Source organism: Lutjanus erythropterus, chromosome 4 (assembly GCF_056507025.1).
Source record: "Lutjanus erythropterus isolate fLutEry1 chromosome 4, fLutEry1.hap2, whole genome shotgun sequence".
NCBI classification, from domain to species: domain Eukaryota; kingdom Metazoa; phylum Chordata; class Actinopteri; order Lutjaniformes; family Lutjanidae; genus Lutjanus; species Lutjanus erythropterus.
This window is the reverse complement of record NC_139320.1, coordinates 4,743,062-4,761,360: the sequence shown is the minus strand read 5'-3', so window position 1 is coordinate 4,761,360 and position 18,299 is coordinate 4,743,062. Positions and strand designations below refer to the sequence as shown.

The 18,299-nt window shown below is 39.9% G+C and overlaps 1 protein-coding gene across 1 annotated transcript in view; it reads right to left on the bottom strand.

Moving 5' to 3' along the window:
- bcas3 (BCAS3 microtubule associated cell migration factor) overlaps positions 1-18,299 on the bottom strand; it is a 486,530-nt gene that overhangs the window by 405,364 nt on the left and 62,867 nt on the right. Inside the window, exons 12-13 of the mRNA XM_084716803.1 lie at positions 17,483-17,653; positions 7,933-8,026 (exon numbers count right to left, since the gene is read on the bottom strand). Of these exons, the coding sequence (XP_084572929.1) occupies positions 7,933-8,026; positions 17,483-17,653 (265 nt within the window). The remainder of the gene's footprint in view (positions 1-7,932; positions 8,027-17,482; positions 17,654-18,299) is intronic.

Here is an 18,299-nt window from a genome sequence, read left to right as displayed (position 1 = left end):
TAGAAGGTTGGACCTAGAAACATTCTGTAACACTTTCAACATGGCACAAGTGTGGACTGAATGTTTTCACATTAATGCAACGGCTACAGAAGCACAGGGTAATTTTCCTGATTGAGGTCACTATAGTAATTTTTTTTTTCCACACGTAGGTAGTAATATCAGTCACCTAGAATTGTCCTACGTCATGTCATTTATATAATTCAACACTACAAAACACTAAAATAAGATATTCTTCATAATCAATCAGTTTACATTTAATACTTAAGCACATATTACTGATCATATTTATTGAATTTTCAATTACATTAAGTTTTAATGGCAGTTTTGCAACTTTTACTAGGGCTGGATATTTAAAAAAAATTAAGATACCAATACAAGTATCCTTAAAGTGATATTGGTACTTCATTCAATACCTTTGTTCAAAGGTTCTTCTTTATAAAACCACTTGTGGTGATTTGCGGCAAGCAGTCATATAAATAGCCATTTTTTATAGATCTGGATACCAAAAGGTATTCTTTGACTGGAGAAGTTTCGATACAACTTGGTACTGGGTTATTTCAAACGATACTTTAAAAGGTATTGAGTACTGATATCCAGCCAACTTTCACTAAGTAAAGAGTCTGAATACTTCTTCCACCACTGCATGTAAAGCACTTGGTCTTCATCAGACTGAGTCAGGCTGCAGAAAAAAAGGTTTGAGACAGAATAAAGAGCAGAGGGTGGTGACTTGCATGGTAGCTGGATCAATCACTCCATCTAGTGCCAGTCATAGTCAAAAGTCATGCTCAAGTTGTTGGACAATATCTCTGCCATCAAAACATGAGTGTATTTTGACCTTGGCATCGTACCTAATAATCAAGTCAAGGATCGTTAAGGACAAGTGAAGAGGACGAGACGTGAAAGAAAACAAGCACACACACATTGCAGCTGTTAAAGAGAGCGCTTTGCCACTGCACTTCATCTGCGTCCCTCTAATTACACCACTAGGAATAGATCCACAGATCCACCGAAGCGCCGCAAAGCGCCAGCCGCCACACCAAGAACTGGCGGCCACCGGTCCGCCCTCTGTAGAGCCTCCAACACACACAAGCCACTGGGGTTTCTTACATAACTCTTCCCAGCCAAAACTTCTGGGCTTTCCAGGGCTCTGTTTGAGTCATATCATTGTTTCCTGCTAAGTCTATCTTTCTTGTTTCTGCCATGTTGAGCTTGACCACTGTGAAGGGAGCCTCAGTAGGGCCAGGAAGGTAGTTCAGTGAAAGCCACTTCCCCTAACTCCTTGGAAAGAGTTCACTTAGAGCCAGACCAATGAACCCGTCACTCAGGATTTGGGCTCGAATCAAATCAAGAGGCCTCTAATTATGGGACACTCCGCGGCAGGCTGCTCTGAAATGAAAATGAATAAAAGAATAAACAATGATGAAAAGAGTCCTGCAATCCCAACGGTGGAAAAGAAGAGTTTCTACGCTTGTGTTAAGATTCATCCTAATCTCATTACACGCCCAAACTGCAATGAAAAAAAGAGGGGGTAAATCTGTGTTTTTTGGCTACACTTCTAGTGCTGTTTTCAGTTGTAATTTAAATATTTATTAGCCCTTCAGATTTGGCTCAAAGTAAATGAGTCAGAAAGATTAAAAGTGTGTTTGGGATTTTGAAGTTGATGGCGCTCTGCAGAAAGGGTCACAGGGGATTCTGTCGGTTTGCTGACTCAGCGTTTACCCACGCACTGAAACAAACTGCCACGTGTGCTGAATTGTACTATGATGACAGTGCACATCTGTTGAAACCGAGCTGGGATGTTGAAGGAAAAAAAGTTGAAAAAGACTCAAAGGTCACTGGTTTTAGTTTTTTTGTTGATATAAAGCTGACCAAAGACACCTCTGTAACCATGGGATAGCATTGCGACTTTTACTAAACTAGCCACATGAAAAATGTAGCAAGAATATTCATTTTACTTTTAGCTCCGTTTCGGTCTCCACCAGCAAGCTTGTTAGATGATTGATTTTGTTCAACAGCAAATTTCTAACTTTGTCTGCCAGTTGGTGTTGGGCACGTACCATACAGGGGTTAACAAGTTGCCAATACCGTCCAAAGTCTTTTCAGTACAAAGTGCCCACCTCGTGTTTCACCATACACTGTTTCCATGCCTGCAGCTGGTAACACAAAAAAAGGGGATACACTGTTAATTTTGAAAGGAAATCTTAATTTAGTTTTAGTCAAAGTCTTCTGACCATTTAGTTTTAGTCATGTTTTAGTGATCTGAATTGCTTTAGATGAGTAAATATAACAAAATTTTAGTCAAATAAATCTACAGTAGATTGTGCTGCATTAACTAAATGTTTCTCCAGAACTTCCAAACTCGTTCTACAGTATTCACATGTGGGAAACATATTTATTAATAATAGCACTTCTAGTGCATTCACATCCTCCTCAGATGGTCCCAGTTTCCGAGATGGGAAGTCATTATTCCCACTGTGGTGTGTTCATGAGCATTTAAGTTGTAAAGCAGAAACAACATGGATGCTCCCAAGAGTAGAAGTTCAGGGTTAATGCTAATAAATAACACTTCTAATTAATCTAGGTCAATCTATGTGCACAGCAACTAACAGTTAAAACTTAATACTGTATTACAAATTACATGCATCCAAAAATGACATTTAATACATGAATTAATAAATGGTTATTAACCAGATATTTAGTCTTGTCCACCATACTTACTACTATACTACTATACATACTACTGTCAGCAGACAGTAACTTGGCAACAAAATTTTCTCCATCCTCAGGAAATCATTTTTCCCTTTATTCCCACACCACATAAATGCACTGTAAGTTTACTACATTTCTACTCCTTTCTCCCATCTAATATTAAGTAGGCTATATTCAGTGTTGGGCAAATTTAGTAATTAGTTACAATTATTGAATTAAATTATTGAATTACTTTACCAGCTAGGGAGTTCAAGTATCTTGCAGTTTTGTTCTTGAGTAAGGGGACAATAGAGTGAGAAATGGGCCAGAGAATCAGAGCAGCAGGAGCGGTATTGTGTTTCGCGTTACCGCACCGTTTTGACTAAAAGAGAGCTTAGCCAGAAGGCAAAGTTCTCTATCTACCGGTCAATCTTCGTCCCTACTCTCATGTCTGGTCGTGAAGGGTGGGTCATGACCGAAAGAACGAGATCGCATATACAAGCAGCCGAAATGGGTTTTCTCAGGAGGGTGGCTGGCTTCTTCCTAAGGGATGGGGTGAGAAGCTCAGTCATCCATGAGGGACTTGTAGTAGAGCTGCTGCACCTTTGTGTAGAAAGGAGCCAGTTGAGGTGGTTTGGGCATCTCGTAAGGATGCCATCTGGTCACCTCCCTAGGGAGGTGTCCCAGGCATGTCCAGCTGGGAGGAGGCCATAGGGCAGACCGAGGACTAGGTGGATGGATTATATCTCCACACTGGCCTGGAAACGTCTCGGGATCTCCCAGTCAGAGCTGGTTAATGTGGTTGGGGAAAGGGAAGTCTGGAGTCCCCTGCTGGAACACTTTCCACCGCAACCCGACTTCGGATAAGCGGTTGAAGATGGATGATGGATGGATGGATGGATACTTTACCAACTATTGCATATAAAACTAGTTAGTCCTGAGGAAAAGTAACTTTTACATTGCATTTTGCAATGTCTACTTTAATTCTCTTATTAATGCAAGCATAATGCATTTTACAGTTCACACTGCACAAATTCAGCTTTACTGGTTCTTGGTGGCACCATCTGTTTAATGTTTCATATAACTCTTGTCGGTTAGTTAAGCAACAACTGGTCACTGCTTATCAAATGTTTTGGAAAATGACTGCAGTGTTGGGAATTCCAACTGCCAGAGTTAATGACTGGATACACATTAGGGCTGGACAATTTTGAAAAAAATATCTAATTGCAGTAATTTTGACTAATATTGCAGTTGCAATATGAATTGCAAAATTAGAGGGAATTTTAATTTTTACATCATTATTCTCATTTTCATTGAAAAACATATGAAAATGATATAGGTGTGATTTTGCAAGAAACAAGGTCTGGAGAATACAGTGTGTAGGCCAGGACAATATTTAATTTAAAATCGTATTTTGACACACTTTTACAAATAACGGCAGGTAGGGAAACCCAAACGTAGACTGTGCTTGAGTGGGCCATCCAGGTAAATGAACAGCTGCTCAACAGATTTGACAACCAACTGAACCATCTACGCTTGATTAACTATGTGTAGTAGACGATCTGGACTTGATGTGCTGCGCTGTCCCCCTCCTTCATCCATTTGCTCTGCGGCTGCAGTCTGTCTATTAATGCTGTTGTTGTTCTGTAAAAACCTGTAAGCACGCCTAGTTAGTGTCGATGTCATTCAGTATCAGGTTGGTTTCTATCATATAAATACGCTCAATCATTAACAACGAGCCTCCTCCATGCGGCTCAGCTGCTGCTGTGAAAACAGAATCGCAGGTGAAAAAATCCAAAACCCAAGTTGTGTTTTTTGGGGTGACTTTATAAAACATCCTGCTGATCTCCTGCAGGGAGAGAGAGACTGAGGGAGGCCGGAGACCAGAGTTGTGTGTGAGTGAGTGTGGAGTCGGGATGTTCCTGACAACTAATTTCCCTTTTGATTAACCGCAAATTTTAAGTTAGACTAGTTCAGCAGTCTAACACTAAGAAAATGCTCAGAAAGCAGGTCAAATTGAGCACAATGCTGCTGAAATATGTGCCGCTTTGTGCGCTGCTTTATGAACATTGTACATCATCCATCAAAATGTGACAACTCACTAAATGCTTCAAGGCAGGGAGGCTACATAACATCTTGGAGGCAACAGTTAACTGGCATTATCATGAATAAAAGTTCAAATGACTAGTATTTCTGCCGACTAGCAAGCGCGGCGACGAGTCATCATATAGTCAACTAATCGTGAAATCCCTAGTGTGGAGAAGGGAATAAAAGAAAAGCAAGGTGAGCAGAAAAAAGTAGTTTATGACTAAATGCTACAATACAAGTAAAATATAAATGGCAAAATAAGGAACTTGTACTACATTTAGTTCTTTAAGACAGTTTCCTTCTGTCATAGATATCATGTCTGCTTCCAACTGTTGAAGCTGTTGAGGCTTAGATTAAAAATGTGTCCTCTGTACGTGCAAGCAAGTATTTTTTCTCATTTAGCTGCACTGAACTAGTAGCCTGTATATTTTTGGTGAGTTCGGGGGGGGGCAGTAGGTGGGGTCTAGACGACCATGTCTTGTCTGTCGTTGTCTGGAATATCATCCTGTTCCTGCTCAGACAGAGCTGCTGAGTTGAGTCATAAGTCTACATAAGTGAAGGATTCTTGGGGCTTGGAGGTCATGGGGTGAGAGCCATCTCTCAACAGCTCCTTTATTAACTGCACATGCACACGCAACACACACAGCCATAACACACACACGCTTAGGCTCATACACACCACAGGCGCAACAGGACCATACACAAGCTGACACATCGCACACACAGACTTGACGAGGTAGCCTGTTCACACTTACAAAGCATCTACTGTCCCTTTCTTTTTGGGGTGGAGGTCAGCGATGCTAAGAAAGTGGGAAAGAAGACGCCAGAGTAGAATAATGTGGTGAGAACGGAGTGTAAGATGGAAGCTACCATTTCAGCGTACTGATTCATGGACTCAGTACAGTACATCAGCACAAAGTTTTAAAAAAAGTGAATATTTGATCCCTGTTTAACAGATAGAGTGAACATGGGTGAATGAAGAAAACGTACAAATAACCCTGTTAAGTGAATGTTAAACTGGTCACTGTGGAACAAGAACTTCACACATATGGCTTTGTGGTTAACAGACAGCCTAAAAACTAAATGATTTTCAATTGTTCAGTTTTGAAAAACTGACCAAGAGAAAACTGCAAAATAAAGTTGCAATGTTTTTGGATAATTCATTAAAAATTAAAGGTAACTTGTTCCATGGAGAACAAAACAACAGTCTGTCCTGAGTGTTCTAACTAACCTCATCGAAGATGCTCGGAATTACAAAAAATTTAAAAATCTGCTTTATGTGTAAATGAAGAAGTCAAATCTTTTTGGAGCTCAAACTCAAAAACAGCACAAAATTATAAAGGTGCACAGAGCATTGATAAATGTCAATTGTTCTTTTCAGAACACAATTTAAAATAAAAAAATATATATATAGATGCAAAATGATAGTGAAAAATCAAACATAACATTGAGTCGGTTCATTGAGATGTACATGTGTGACGTTTGCATGGAGGACTGCTATGATTGGTGCAACTCACAGGAAGCTACAATGATTGTTTGGTAAAATTGCAAGGCCGCACAGAATTCACAGGGATTGGTTGAATGAATTGGTTGCATTGATTGTTGCAATCACAACATGGCAACTTCCTGGTGGGGCTGCATACTAAGTCGAAAATGTTAGGACCTTTGTTTCAGTAAAGATACAAGTGACATTACGCCCCCCCCCCCCACATGTGATGGAGACAGACTGTCAGACTGGTGGGGCTTTTCCACTGGCACTTTTGGCCATGCTAGGTCAAACTGTGCTGCGTTGCTTTGTGTTGCTGTTACCACCTTCGCTGCGTCGTGCTGTGTAGAGTCACGCCTGAGATGGACCTACTCTGGCATGGGATCTAAGTGAGCCTGACCCGCCTCCTAGTGAGCTGTAGTGACGTGTCGCGACAGGAGAGCAGAGAGGAAGACGTTTCTAAAAGTGTCTTTGATTGTGTGTTCAGCTCTCGGTTCTTTAAAAGTTGATCTGTGTGGTCTGAAGTTTACTTTCTTTCCTGTGTCGCTGTTTTTAGAAACAAAGCTGTTCAACATGGCGGCCTCCACAGAAGAGGGCCTGTTCCAATTCTTATTTTCAGGTGATTATACACTCATGAAAACATACTTGTGAATATTATATTCCATTTCAGACATATTCTGCCAATAAATCTCCATAAATGTTACACACTGGACCTTTAAGTACTCAAATATGCCATGCAAATGTGTTTTCAAGTGGATTGAAGTCCACAGTACATTGGCACTGGGGTCTTCAGGGAGAGATTTTATTTATTTATTTGTTTGTTTTTTTTCCAGAAAACACTGTTTTAGTTTGTAGCAGACTGATTGTAACCCTGATTGATTGTAAACTAAGCCTAAAACCTAACCTGACTGAGATAAGACTCCTCTGGAGGGATCAGTTTCCAAACAAAACAGAATTTCCTCCAAGAAAGTGTACTCACAATCTTGCTTTATGAAACATCTCTCAGGTTACTATAAAGACATACCATACTGAGCTGAGAGGACACAAAGGGATGGATTATCATATTTAAAAACATGCCCATGTCTTTTCACACATCAAATAATCCATACAGTGTTCTTGAAGGAATTTTAAGACCCTTTGTAGCCTAAATATTTCTCCAATGCTAATATGCCTGACACTGCATGAAGATGGGACTGTAATCATCCTTAGTTAAAGCCATCCATAAACTCTTGTTAAGTAGGTTACATTATCCAACCACAAATGTTGAGAGGATATTTTTATAGAGCTAAATTAATATATTTGTTTGCCAATTCAGGTTGGGTGTAGCTTAAAAATGTCATTTTACCAAAAGGACAATGACACAATGCGTGACTTGCACATGTTGCCTGTGTCCTGAGGCATGTGTTGCAGAAACTTAGGGAAAAGACATGTTCTTTGTGTACAATATAAACACACACAGTGTGAAACTATTCGCATGAGATGGCTGGTCCAGTCCAGCCAAAGACACAGGATGAGGTGAGCCAGAAACACACCATGTTACACCTGAAAGGGAAGTGTAATCTGTAAATCTCCTGCTTTCTATGTCTTTAGAACTTGCAGAGAGTGCTCTAGCTCCGTCCTCAAAAATAAATGTGTGTGTGTGTGAGCGAGTGTGAGAGAGTGTGTCTTACCACTGGGGTTGAATTGCATGCAGGATATGGGTTTGTCATGAGCTGGGAAGTGAGCCACCACTCCCTCTCCGTCCGAGTCCTCACTCACCAAGACCTGGAGTATATATACACACACACACCGCCGCCACACACACACACACACACACACACACACACACACACAAAAAGAAACTTCAAAATCATTTTCTAACAATGAGAACATTGAACCCAGAACGGGACTTTCCCCTGCTCAAGGATTTCTCTTCACATTTTGGTTTGGTCATCACCACACTCAGCGGTGTTCTTTGACATCACCCCATAGTGAAACAGCTGGACGTTAAACTCCTTTCTGAATGTGCCATTGCCCTCTTGTGGATAAAACACAATTAGAAAAGCAAAATTACCTGATCGGAAAGAAGCAAAGACAAACAGGCACTTTGCTCACTTCTTCAATGAAGCAGAAACAGAAGGTTTTGAACAATCATCAAGATCTGGAGTCTCATTACAGAGACTATCCAAGTCTGAAATCACATCTTATCTCAGTTTAGGATCACATTTGGGATTTTTGGGATTGCAGAAACGTGTTTGCTAACTGAATTTAGACAAACATTCCATGTATCTTAGGTAAGCATTTTAGCGATTACAGAACTGTTCTGACTGAAGGATTTTTCAAGTTAGGAATCCTACAAGAAGATGCACAGACCAGACGCTCCTAACATTTTCTAACTTGAGGACCACTTATGATTGTTAAAAAATGGATCACCTTTCCAAATAAATAACAAAAACTTGTGATTGCAGTAGTGATATTCAAATGTAACTGGTCATTGAAAGTGTTTTTTTTTTTTTTTTATTATTATTTTACCTTTATTATTTAGATTTTCTTTTCTGTTTTTAGGGTGAATTTGTAACAACTGTCCAGGGCTAACTGTTGGCTAATTTTTAAATATAAAAATAGTAAGCTTAGTGTAATACCATTTTGTATATTGTCTAGTTTAATCTAACCATTGGACTGTACCACTGCCTCTGAGGCCTACTAGATGGCACCCAGAGGCCCATGACTGGGCTGCAGCTCACTGGTTGAGAATGTCTGGCATAGATCCTGTTCTAATTTCAAAATAATGCCAAAAATGACAGACCCACTGTTGTTTTGTCTGTATGGTAATGGAAATGAAGATGGGAATCAACATCAAACCAAAAATATTATAAATGAAAGGCTACTGAAACCGTGTGATGATGACTGATGTACTAAATCCATTTAAACTGACGGTGTTTCTCACGTGCTACGTTGATCAAATGGGTAGGTGGGGTTTCCTCTCCATCACCAACAAAAAAGAAAAAGAAAAAAACAACTCAATAGGTGGGGTTTATTCTCCGACTCAAAGCTAAAAGTGAACGTTTTTTCTCTCCATTACAGCAAGCTAGGTAGCCAGACAGGTGAAGTGAGACAGCCTTTGTCAGTCCCGTATACACTCCAAACACGGATACAGGCATGACAGGACAAGTGGCGATTAAAGAATCAAGTTTACAACAAAACTTGTGTGTTCCGAGTTTGACAGACCACAGGAACATACTCAGTATATAAAATTAGATCACAAAATCATGAAGAAATGAGCAGTTTTCTCTGCTTTGAAATGCTGGGAGCATGTCCACTCCACTGTCTCAGTGTCAAACACCACTATGACCTTAAAACTACCTGAAACATAGATGCTCCGTCTAGCAGCTTTATTGGACATGTCCAGACATGTTTGAGCCACCAGAGCCAGAGGACGGTGACAGGATGGTATGTTTCTTTCTTCTGTGTTGGGTTGTTGGAACTGAAGTGAGCTGAAGTGAACTGCTGGACTGATTTGGACTGAGAGAGTCGCTGAAGGTACATTTGTAACTCACTGTTAGGGAGGGTGGGTGTTTGGGTGTCGTTTGTTCGTTCATGGGGCTTATGTAGTGTTGGGGGGCCATGGCTCCAACACGTCATCGAGCCATGTTTCAGTTTGACGGTTTAACTCCACATTTCAGTACTACAAAGTTTTTAGTCCTTTTACATATTTTTGGCATCTATGTTCTAACATATATAATGTGTTTAGATGAAAACACAGACTTTTAGTTAAGAGGTCTGAGATAGGATGGGACTCAGCCATGAGTTTAAGAATTTCTTCTGAAACTTAAGTTATGACAGGACAAGCAGGAACAGTTTCCTTAATGAGGCAGCTGAGCTACATCTTATTAATGCTTGTGATTCAGTAAGAGGCTGTACTGAGACCAGTGAGGACGGCGTATGCTCCAACAACAGAGACAAGAATATGTACAAATTTACTTTGGCAATAATGTGGCTTTTCACATGTGGCTTTGACGATACCCCATGACAGCGGGTTTTCCCGTAAACAGGCACAAACTGGCGTCAAATGTAGCTCTGGCCTGCTACTTCTGAAACTTGCCTACGAAAATGAAATTATAAGTCACTCCGCACAGCTAGCGGCTGCTCCTAAATCTCTGTATGAAGTCTGTTGTCAAGACTGGGACAGATCTAACAAAGGCCGAGACCAGGAGCTGGCAGAAAACCCCTTTAGTCACGAAGAGAGATTACAAATAAGCCCAGACATGAGGCCACTTTGTGCATGAGTGTATATGTGCGTGTGTGAGAGAAGAGAGAGAAGGAACATATACACAGGGTTAAATTTGGTCCCAGTGTTGCATTAACGATGTCAGGAGGGCTGGCTGAGCATTTTAAATAGGAACTAGTCCAAACAAGAAACAGCCTCTAAAAACTAAAGGCTTTCGTCTCAGACTACAAGCAAGAAAATAAGCAGGAAAAAAAGGGGGAGAACAGAAAGACAGAAAGAAAGAAAGAGGCTGGTGACATGAAGCAGATCACTTTTATTACAGCGCAGGCAGACAATGTTGTTCTGTGAGGGAATCCTGCTGGAGCCCTTTGAAACAGGAGTGTACTCCAGAGAACCGAGCCCGTCGTTACACAGGGGAGAGAGTGTGTGTGTGTGCCTGCCTGTGTGTTATGATGAGGCTGCTGTTCCAAAAAAGGAATTTCAAAGCCTGGAAGAGATGGGAATATCCTGGACCTCACCTCTATCATATCCCTGCCTTTTCCCATTTCTCTCCCCCCAATCGAAAAAAAAAAAAATTAAAAAAATCACCCTCCCACTCTTCCCTTCTCCCGTCAATGCCTCCTCCACTCCTCGCTATCCCCTCCCTGGCTGCCTGGCCCAGCCAGTGTTTATGGCCAGTGTACGGTTACAGTGTGTCGGCTGGTGACAGAGTGCAGGCCTGCTTCTGAAGGCTTACGTCCAGCTTATAAGACAACACACTGGCTACGGGGCGACTGCAGTCAGTGTGTAAGAAAGGAGGGGACGGCGGTGAGTGTGTGTGTGGTGACTACATCACTGACAAACTGTACTATGTATGCTAACACGCCTCATTAAAAATGTGACAGCTACTGCAGTGTGATTAATCATGGTCTGGAGTGGCTGAAGAGAATTAAAGGGATAAAAGCTTTTAGAGTTTCTTCAGACGTTAAGGGGAGATCCTGTTGAAGGCAACTGGCATGGTTCAAACCATAACCAAGGTTAGACCTATATATCGGTATGTATACTCTCTGTATCCAGGTATATGTACCTGGGTGGCTCTGTGTGGAATAATGTGGTTAAGGACAATATAGCCAAATAAATCTTACTCACCTTTTTATTGTGGATTAAAGTTAAGCATATTTATAACCAGGGTTGGGAGGGTTATTTTATTTTCTTTACTTTTTGTCCATAACTCAAAAATATTCAGTTCATTGTCAGAGAGGAGTAAAGAAACCAGAAAATATTCACATTTAAGAAGCTGAAATCAGAGAATTTGGACTTTTGATTATTAAAAACTGATTCAAAACAATTAATCACGTCACAAATCACCCATGTAGGCCTGTGCGCTCCACATGATTGGATCTATTTTTCAAGTCTTTTCTCTAAATGATTACTTTCATTATCAATTAGTCTCTCGACTATTTTCTCCATGAATCAATTAGTTATTTCGTCCATAAAATGTCAGAAAAAGTTGAAAAATGTTGATCAGTGTTTCCCCAAGTCCAAGATGACGTCCTCAAATGTCTTGTTTTGTCCACAACTCAAAAATATTCAGTTTGCTGTCAGAGGAGTAAAGAAACCAGAAAATATTCACATTGAAGAAGCTGAAATCAGAGATTTAACTTTTCTTTAATTAAAAAAATAACTCAAAACAATTAATTGATTATCAAAATAGATACAGATTAACTTAATAGTCCATTAATAATAGATGAATCATTGCAGCTTTAAGAGTTTTATGTTGGTTGTTAGGTTTATTAGTTTGTCCAGCTGTTCCCTCCTTTGTTGTGCAAAATTTATTGATTGATTTAAAGACATAAAAATGTGAAATTTCTTAATAATTCATAACAAAATGCAGACAACACAGACTTTTTTGTATTATTATTTGCATTTTGATAGTTTGATTGTTGGTTCTGATAATTAACAATCATACCTTTTTATTTGTTGCTGCATAACCCCCAACATCACCACAAGTCAGGTATTAACTTAGGAGGCATTTTCATCAGTAGTGGTTTAAGTAAACTATTTAATAAAGCATTTTTTTAAAAAATAATAATAATAATAATAATGATAGTAATAATAATAGAACATTTATACAGGCCTTTTTACACAGATGAGAATAATAAGATGGGGACACACTTTCAGTAGGTACAGAAGAGTTTTAGGACCAGACATATGGAGGGAAAAGGGGAAGATTTTTAGTGTTTTATTCTGCATTTTGAGAAAAATTCAAAATGCCCAAAAACAAGCTGAAACCTCAGTCTTGACATTTCCACTCTACACTGGACATTTCAACTTTTTCTTACCCCTAAAATAAACATAGAAGGTTTTTTTCTCTTTTTTTTTTACATTTCGAGAATAAAGTTGAAATCTTGAGGAAAAAAATCAAAATGTTTAAAATTAAATTGAAATACCACTTTGAGAATAAAGTTGAAATGATGTCTCAACATTTCAACTTTATTATGGCAATTTCAACTTTATTCTCAAAATACAAATAAATGAATGAATAAATCTCATCCTACAACTGAAAGTTGCACTTTATTCTTGAGATTCTGACTTTATTCTCAGCATTTCAATTTTGTTCTCAAAATAAAAAAAAGGCTGCCATTAATACTCTCCCACAGCTAGGGGTGTGTGTTTTTGTGTATCATGTGTCATATTATACACTACTGCAACATGTTGGCTTTCTTTCTGTCCTATCTATGTACAGCGGCAACAATTATGAAAAGTGAAAGTTAAAAAAAGAGCAGAAGCACGCAGTTTCAATACAAGCGTGAGGAGAGCCAATTATTATGTGAGGAGAGCATAACAGTTAATCCAAACAACCAAATCGATACGCTACGGCGCTGCATAGAAATATCTGGACAGTTATATTCTGTGTGACGACAAAAGCAGACGCTGGAAAGAAGTGACCAAAGTGGTCGCATTTCATTGGCCTGAGGATACGATGCCAATCCAAAAAGCTGAAAAGTAAGTCTTCAAATAACTCATTTAACAGCTGGTTCCTCAATTTAACATCCCCAGAAAACTAGATTGTTTTTCTAAAACAGTAGTCCTGCAAATGTAGGACAAATAGATACAAGGTGCATGTCCTTCTGCAGACAACCAGGGACATAAGTTTTTTTTGTTTTTTGTTGCGGCAGATATCAGTTTCTGTCAGTATTTTCTCATATCATCATGATTTCTTTCTGCAATAATATGCTGGGGTATTTTTAAGGCAATTTCACCCCTGCTACTTTTAATTTTTGAAAAAATCTAAGAGAAAAAAATATATAAGGCTGGAAACTCACTTCTCACTTACCTCCCAAATCCCCCGTAAAAAAGGGCTAAATTGAATGTTAAGACCTTATTTGACATGTGGTGCACTCGCTCAGCCTTGAGCTTCATGTGAGGTTACAGACCAACAGCTGACTGTTTACAGAGCGTCTCTCCTACCAGAGCTGCTAAAACAGGGCTGCGGCTGAAAGCTTGGCTGTTAAAATATGCAGCAAATCTAAGTCACACCTTTCAGCGAGTTGTGCAGGGCGAGGTGAATGGACCTGAGTGTGTCCAAGCCACAGAAAAAAAAAAAAAAAGCCAACCTTGGAGATTTTCCTGTTTCCCACCAAGCCACAGAGGCCAGAGTTATGTTTACCTGGGTCACACACGACAAGACCGGAGAGGCAAAAAGCCAAGGACAAATCTGTGCCAATTTCATCTTTGCTGTGTGTGTATATGCATTATGTGTATAAATGGTCCACTTGGGGGAAATGTAAGCATGTAGAGGTTAGAATGATGGTCACCTGGTTACAGTTTCCTGGGTACCAAGCATGCAGGACCCAAAAAGAGAATACTTAGTGATCTAAAACCAGTTTTAGTCTGATTTGCTGGGATGCAGGTGGGAGGCTGTCAAATTTCCAAGAACCTAACCTGTTTTGTGCGGCAACACAAGAGTAATAGTGAAACTCAAGGCATCACTGAAGAAAAGAAAGAAAAGAAAAGTTACTATAACTTTGCTCTAAGATGAACAACTGAAAATATAAACTAATGCATATGGTTCCATCTACGGCTGCAGCTAGCAATTATTTTATTGTTGATTATGATGTTTTGATTAATCGATTAGTAGTTTGGTCTATAAAACATCAGAAAACAGTGAAAAACATTAATTACTGTGTGTTTCTAAAGGCCCAGATTGTCATCTTCAAATGTGTTGTTTTGCCCAAAACCCAAAGATATTCAATTTACTGCCACAAAAGACTAAAGAAACAAGAAAATTACACATTTAAAAGAATCTTGACCTTTTTTTTCTTTAAAAAAATACTTAAACTGATTGGTAATTCATTTAATTATCGATTACTTGATTAACTGTTGCAGCTCTAATTCCATCCATTTGAAGAGAACTAATTATTAGCGTTAGCCAATATATTAGTCCAATTGCCCATCAGTGATTGGTCATCTCTGGTTGTTGGGTTAGATTTTAGAGGAATTTGTGTTATTTTATTTTGCTAATTTAATGATCTGTCTCTGAGAGCTGCTGCTGCTGAGGGACACGCTCTGAGTAAGTGGCAAAGCACACACTCACTGAGTTGAAGAACAAGTGAGAGGAAAATACCCTGTAGAGAAAGAATATTTTCACACCTAACGTGATGAATTAAGGATTTATTTCAACCAAACCAGAGCTGGTGATTGTTGGAGCTGTGGAAAGACTAACCGAGATGGCTTCTGGGCCTTATCTTACACCAGGCACAAAGCGTCACACAGCCCAGCGCCACTGTGACTGCTAGTTTTGTACCAGAAAAATGATCATTTTCATGCACAGTGCCCACATCTGTAAATAGCAAATGAACTTGCGCCCGTGGGTCTTAATATGAGATGTGGTCAGGCGCACTGGATTAACCACAGTGCCTGTAGTTTTACTGGTGGTCCACATATCACTGCCAGTGGGTCATTTCAGCATCCCTGTTCCCTTCTCCAACTTGCTAAATCTGCCAGATGCAGTCACACCTGGCTTTTAAAGGAAATGGGAGATGACACTCTGACTGGTTTAATTCATGTTACACCTAAAACACACCTATGATTATTTAAGAGACTGAATGCAACCCCATTGTGTGTTACTTTGCACCCAGATTATGCACCATTTAACTACCCTACCCTAAATTCACCTGTGCTATGCACTTTAGACTATGACCTATAGATCACTGTTATAAGACCCTTTGTTTCTGTTGAGTTTGAAGCGTCTTTTACAATGAGTTGACAAGGCAACTAAGCTTATCTTACTTCAGTGAAGGACAAAGAAATTCTTTTCTTGATATTTCGGAGTTTATTTTGTTTATTTATTGAATGTAGTAAATTACACAAATGTTCCAGTTGAAACTCCTGCACAAATCTATCATCAATTGTCAGTTGCTGATGATGGCCGGTTGGAAAATTTGAACATAGTGTCCAACCCTCAAACCATTCTAATATGTAGATGGGTGAAAAATGAAAGGAACAGCCAACATAAAGTGTCGTAGTAAGGTGTTGTTCCACAATGAGCTTCCAGTACAACTCCACTGCTGGAAAGATGAATGCCATTCTTCAAAAAGACATTCCCTCATCTGATGCGAGTTGAATTGGCCCAAATCACCCGACATCTTCCATGTCTATCCTCCCAGCACTGCTCCAGCCAAACTGGCAGAAGAACATGCTGTTGTCCATCTCCTGATCACCTTTGAGTTAATTAGCCTATGTTAAAATCTGAAACTCTGACCCCCTCAAAAGAACGACAATGAACAGACCTCACTAACACCTCATTTGGAAGGCTGTAACTTATCAAATTACTGGCCTAAATCTGGTTGACATTTATTTATCTTGGTCTAACATTTGACTGCTGTTGCATATTGGCTTCTTTTAATACACACATAAGTTTTGTATTTACTCTATTAACTCTGTAAATTTTGCTCTTCATCTTTCATGGTCAGTATGGCATATTCTTTTTAAGGCAAAGCAGAAGTGAAAACAGAACTGTCAGACTTTTTGCATGAAGTCTGTCAGTTATACCAGGTTCCACTAATGGCAGCTGCTATATTCAACAAAAGAAAGATGTTTAAATGCATTTCAGATTTAAAATCAGAAAGAAAGTTCTTGATTTTGACAAGAAAGAATTTTATCCCCAGGTTCTGACAACACAGAAACACACACAGAAACACAAACACTGACCAACATGTTATTCAATCTGACTGTTTTAAGTGTGTTTATGTTGCTATGCTGTGTGTGCTGTAAATTATTTCATGCTTTCATTTATTTTGCCAAGTAAGGAGGAAAAAACTTGTCTAATTTGATCCCTTCATCCTACCAATAATACCAGTATTACAGGAATGAATACATTGTGCAATTTGTGCAAATTTCCTGCAAAAAGTCATTTAAATGTGTTTATACTGCTGTATTGCACATAACACTGATATTAAATAAGTTGTTAATAAAGCCTGACAGGGTTCTTGCTATTTTCCATGAATTTTTAAATGACTGTCCGTTTTTTCTCAATGTCCATAAAGGGTGAATGATGTGTGTCCATGACATGTACAAATCTAGTATGAATATATCATTCAAGGGACAGTTGACCCCAAATTCAAAATCTTTCCTCTGGACTGCAATGCTGTTTATCCATAGTTTCGGCCTGAGTTGCAGAGTTTTGGAGATGTCTGCCTTCTCTCCAATATAATAGGGGTAAATGGCACTCGGCTCCTGATGCTTTAAGCTCCAAAATGTACATTTGAAAAAATCTAAACCAGCGTCTCCTTCCAAAAATCATGACCCAGTTACTCAAGATAATCCACAGAGCTTGTTGCGAGCATCTTCACGTAGGAACCACTTCCATTCTGCAGTAGAATCTACTGGAACTATTTAATTTTCCACCAGAAAGAAAGTAGTTCCCACACGAAACTGCTCACAGCGACGTCTGTGGAAAAATGTGTATATTTGATTTTGGGGTAAACTGTCCCTTTAACTAAACCAAGCATAAGCAGAAACACTTGACTGACCTGTCCTTCACCAACACTGTGCGTGTCGATGATGGTGACCACGCCGGGCATGTGGGGGCTCCGGCGGCTCGCGCTGTGAGGCGTGCCCTCCTCGTCCGGGGTGCCTGCTGGTAGGGTGCCCGCCAGCTGGGTGACAACTTTCCCCACCATCGTCAGGCCCGTCTTTAAAGTCTGAAAGTGCAAAGAGAAAACAGACAAAACAGTTTTGCTTAAAAATCTGACACCTTTATTTATTTTGTTTGTTTCATTTGAGGCCTTTGCGGACGTGAAGATGAGCAGAAGAGCAGACAGTGCACGGATGTGAGCCTGTGTGTGTGTGTGTGCATCATGTCCACTTGATGCCCACTGATAACTTGTAGTGCTGATGACTTGTAGCACCCGTGTCTGTGTGTGTGTGTGTGTGTGTAAGTGTGAGGCTCCTCTGTGTCCGCTTAAGGCCCAGCCAGGGTGTCTGGCTCAAACACACCTCTGTGGCTCGATTGAGGGAAATGGATAGTGCTGCTTAAGTGGAGTCTATCTCACCTACTACACTGTCTTTGCCTAATGGAGTCCAATGTGTGTGACTGTGTGTCTGTGTGTGTGTAAGCGCCAAAGGGGCCCCGGAGAGCCTAATCAGGCATTCAGACTAGGCGGCCCTGTCAATACAGCGTGGCGCCTCGCGTTTGTTGGGTCTGAGGATCCCCCACTGTCTCTCTTTGCCACTTGGCCAGGCACACTAACAGTGTCTGCTGCCTTGTGTGTGAGCCTGCATTTGTGTGTGTGTAAAAGAGCCATCAATTATTAAGTGAGGCGTTTGGCTCCTAATTGATCAACACTA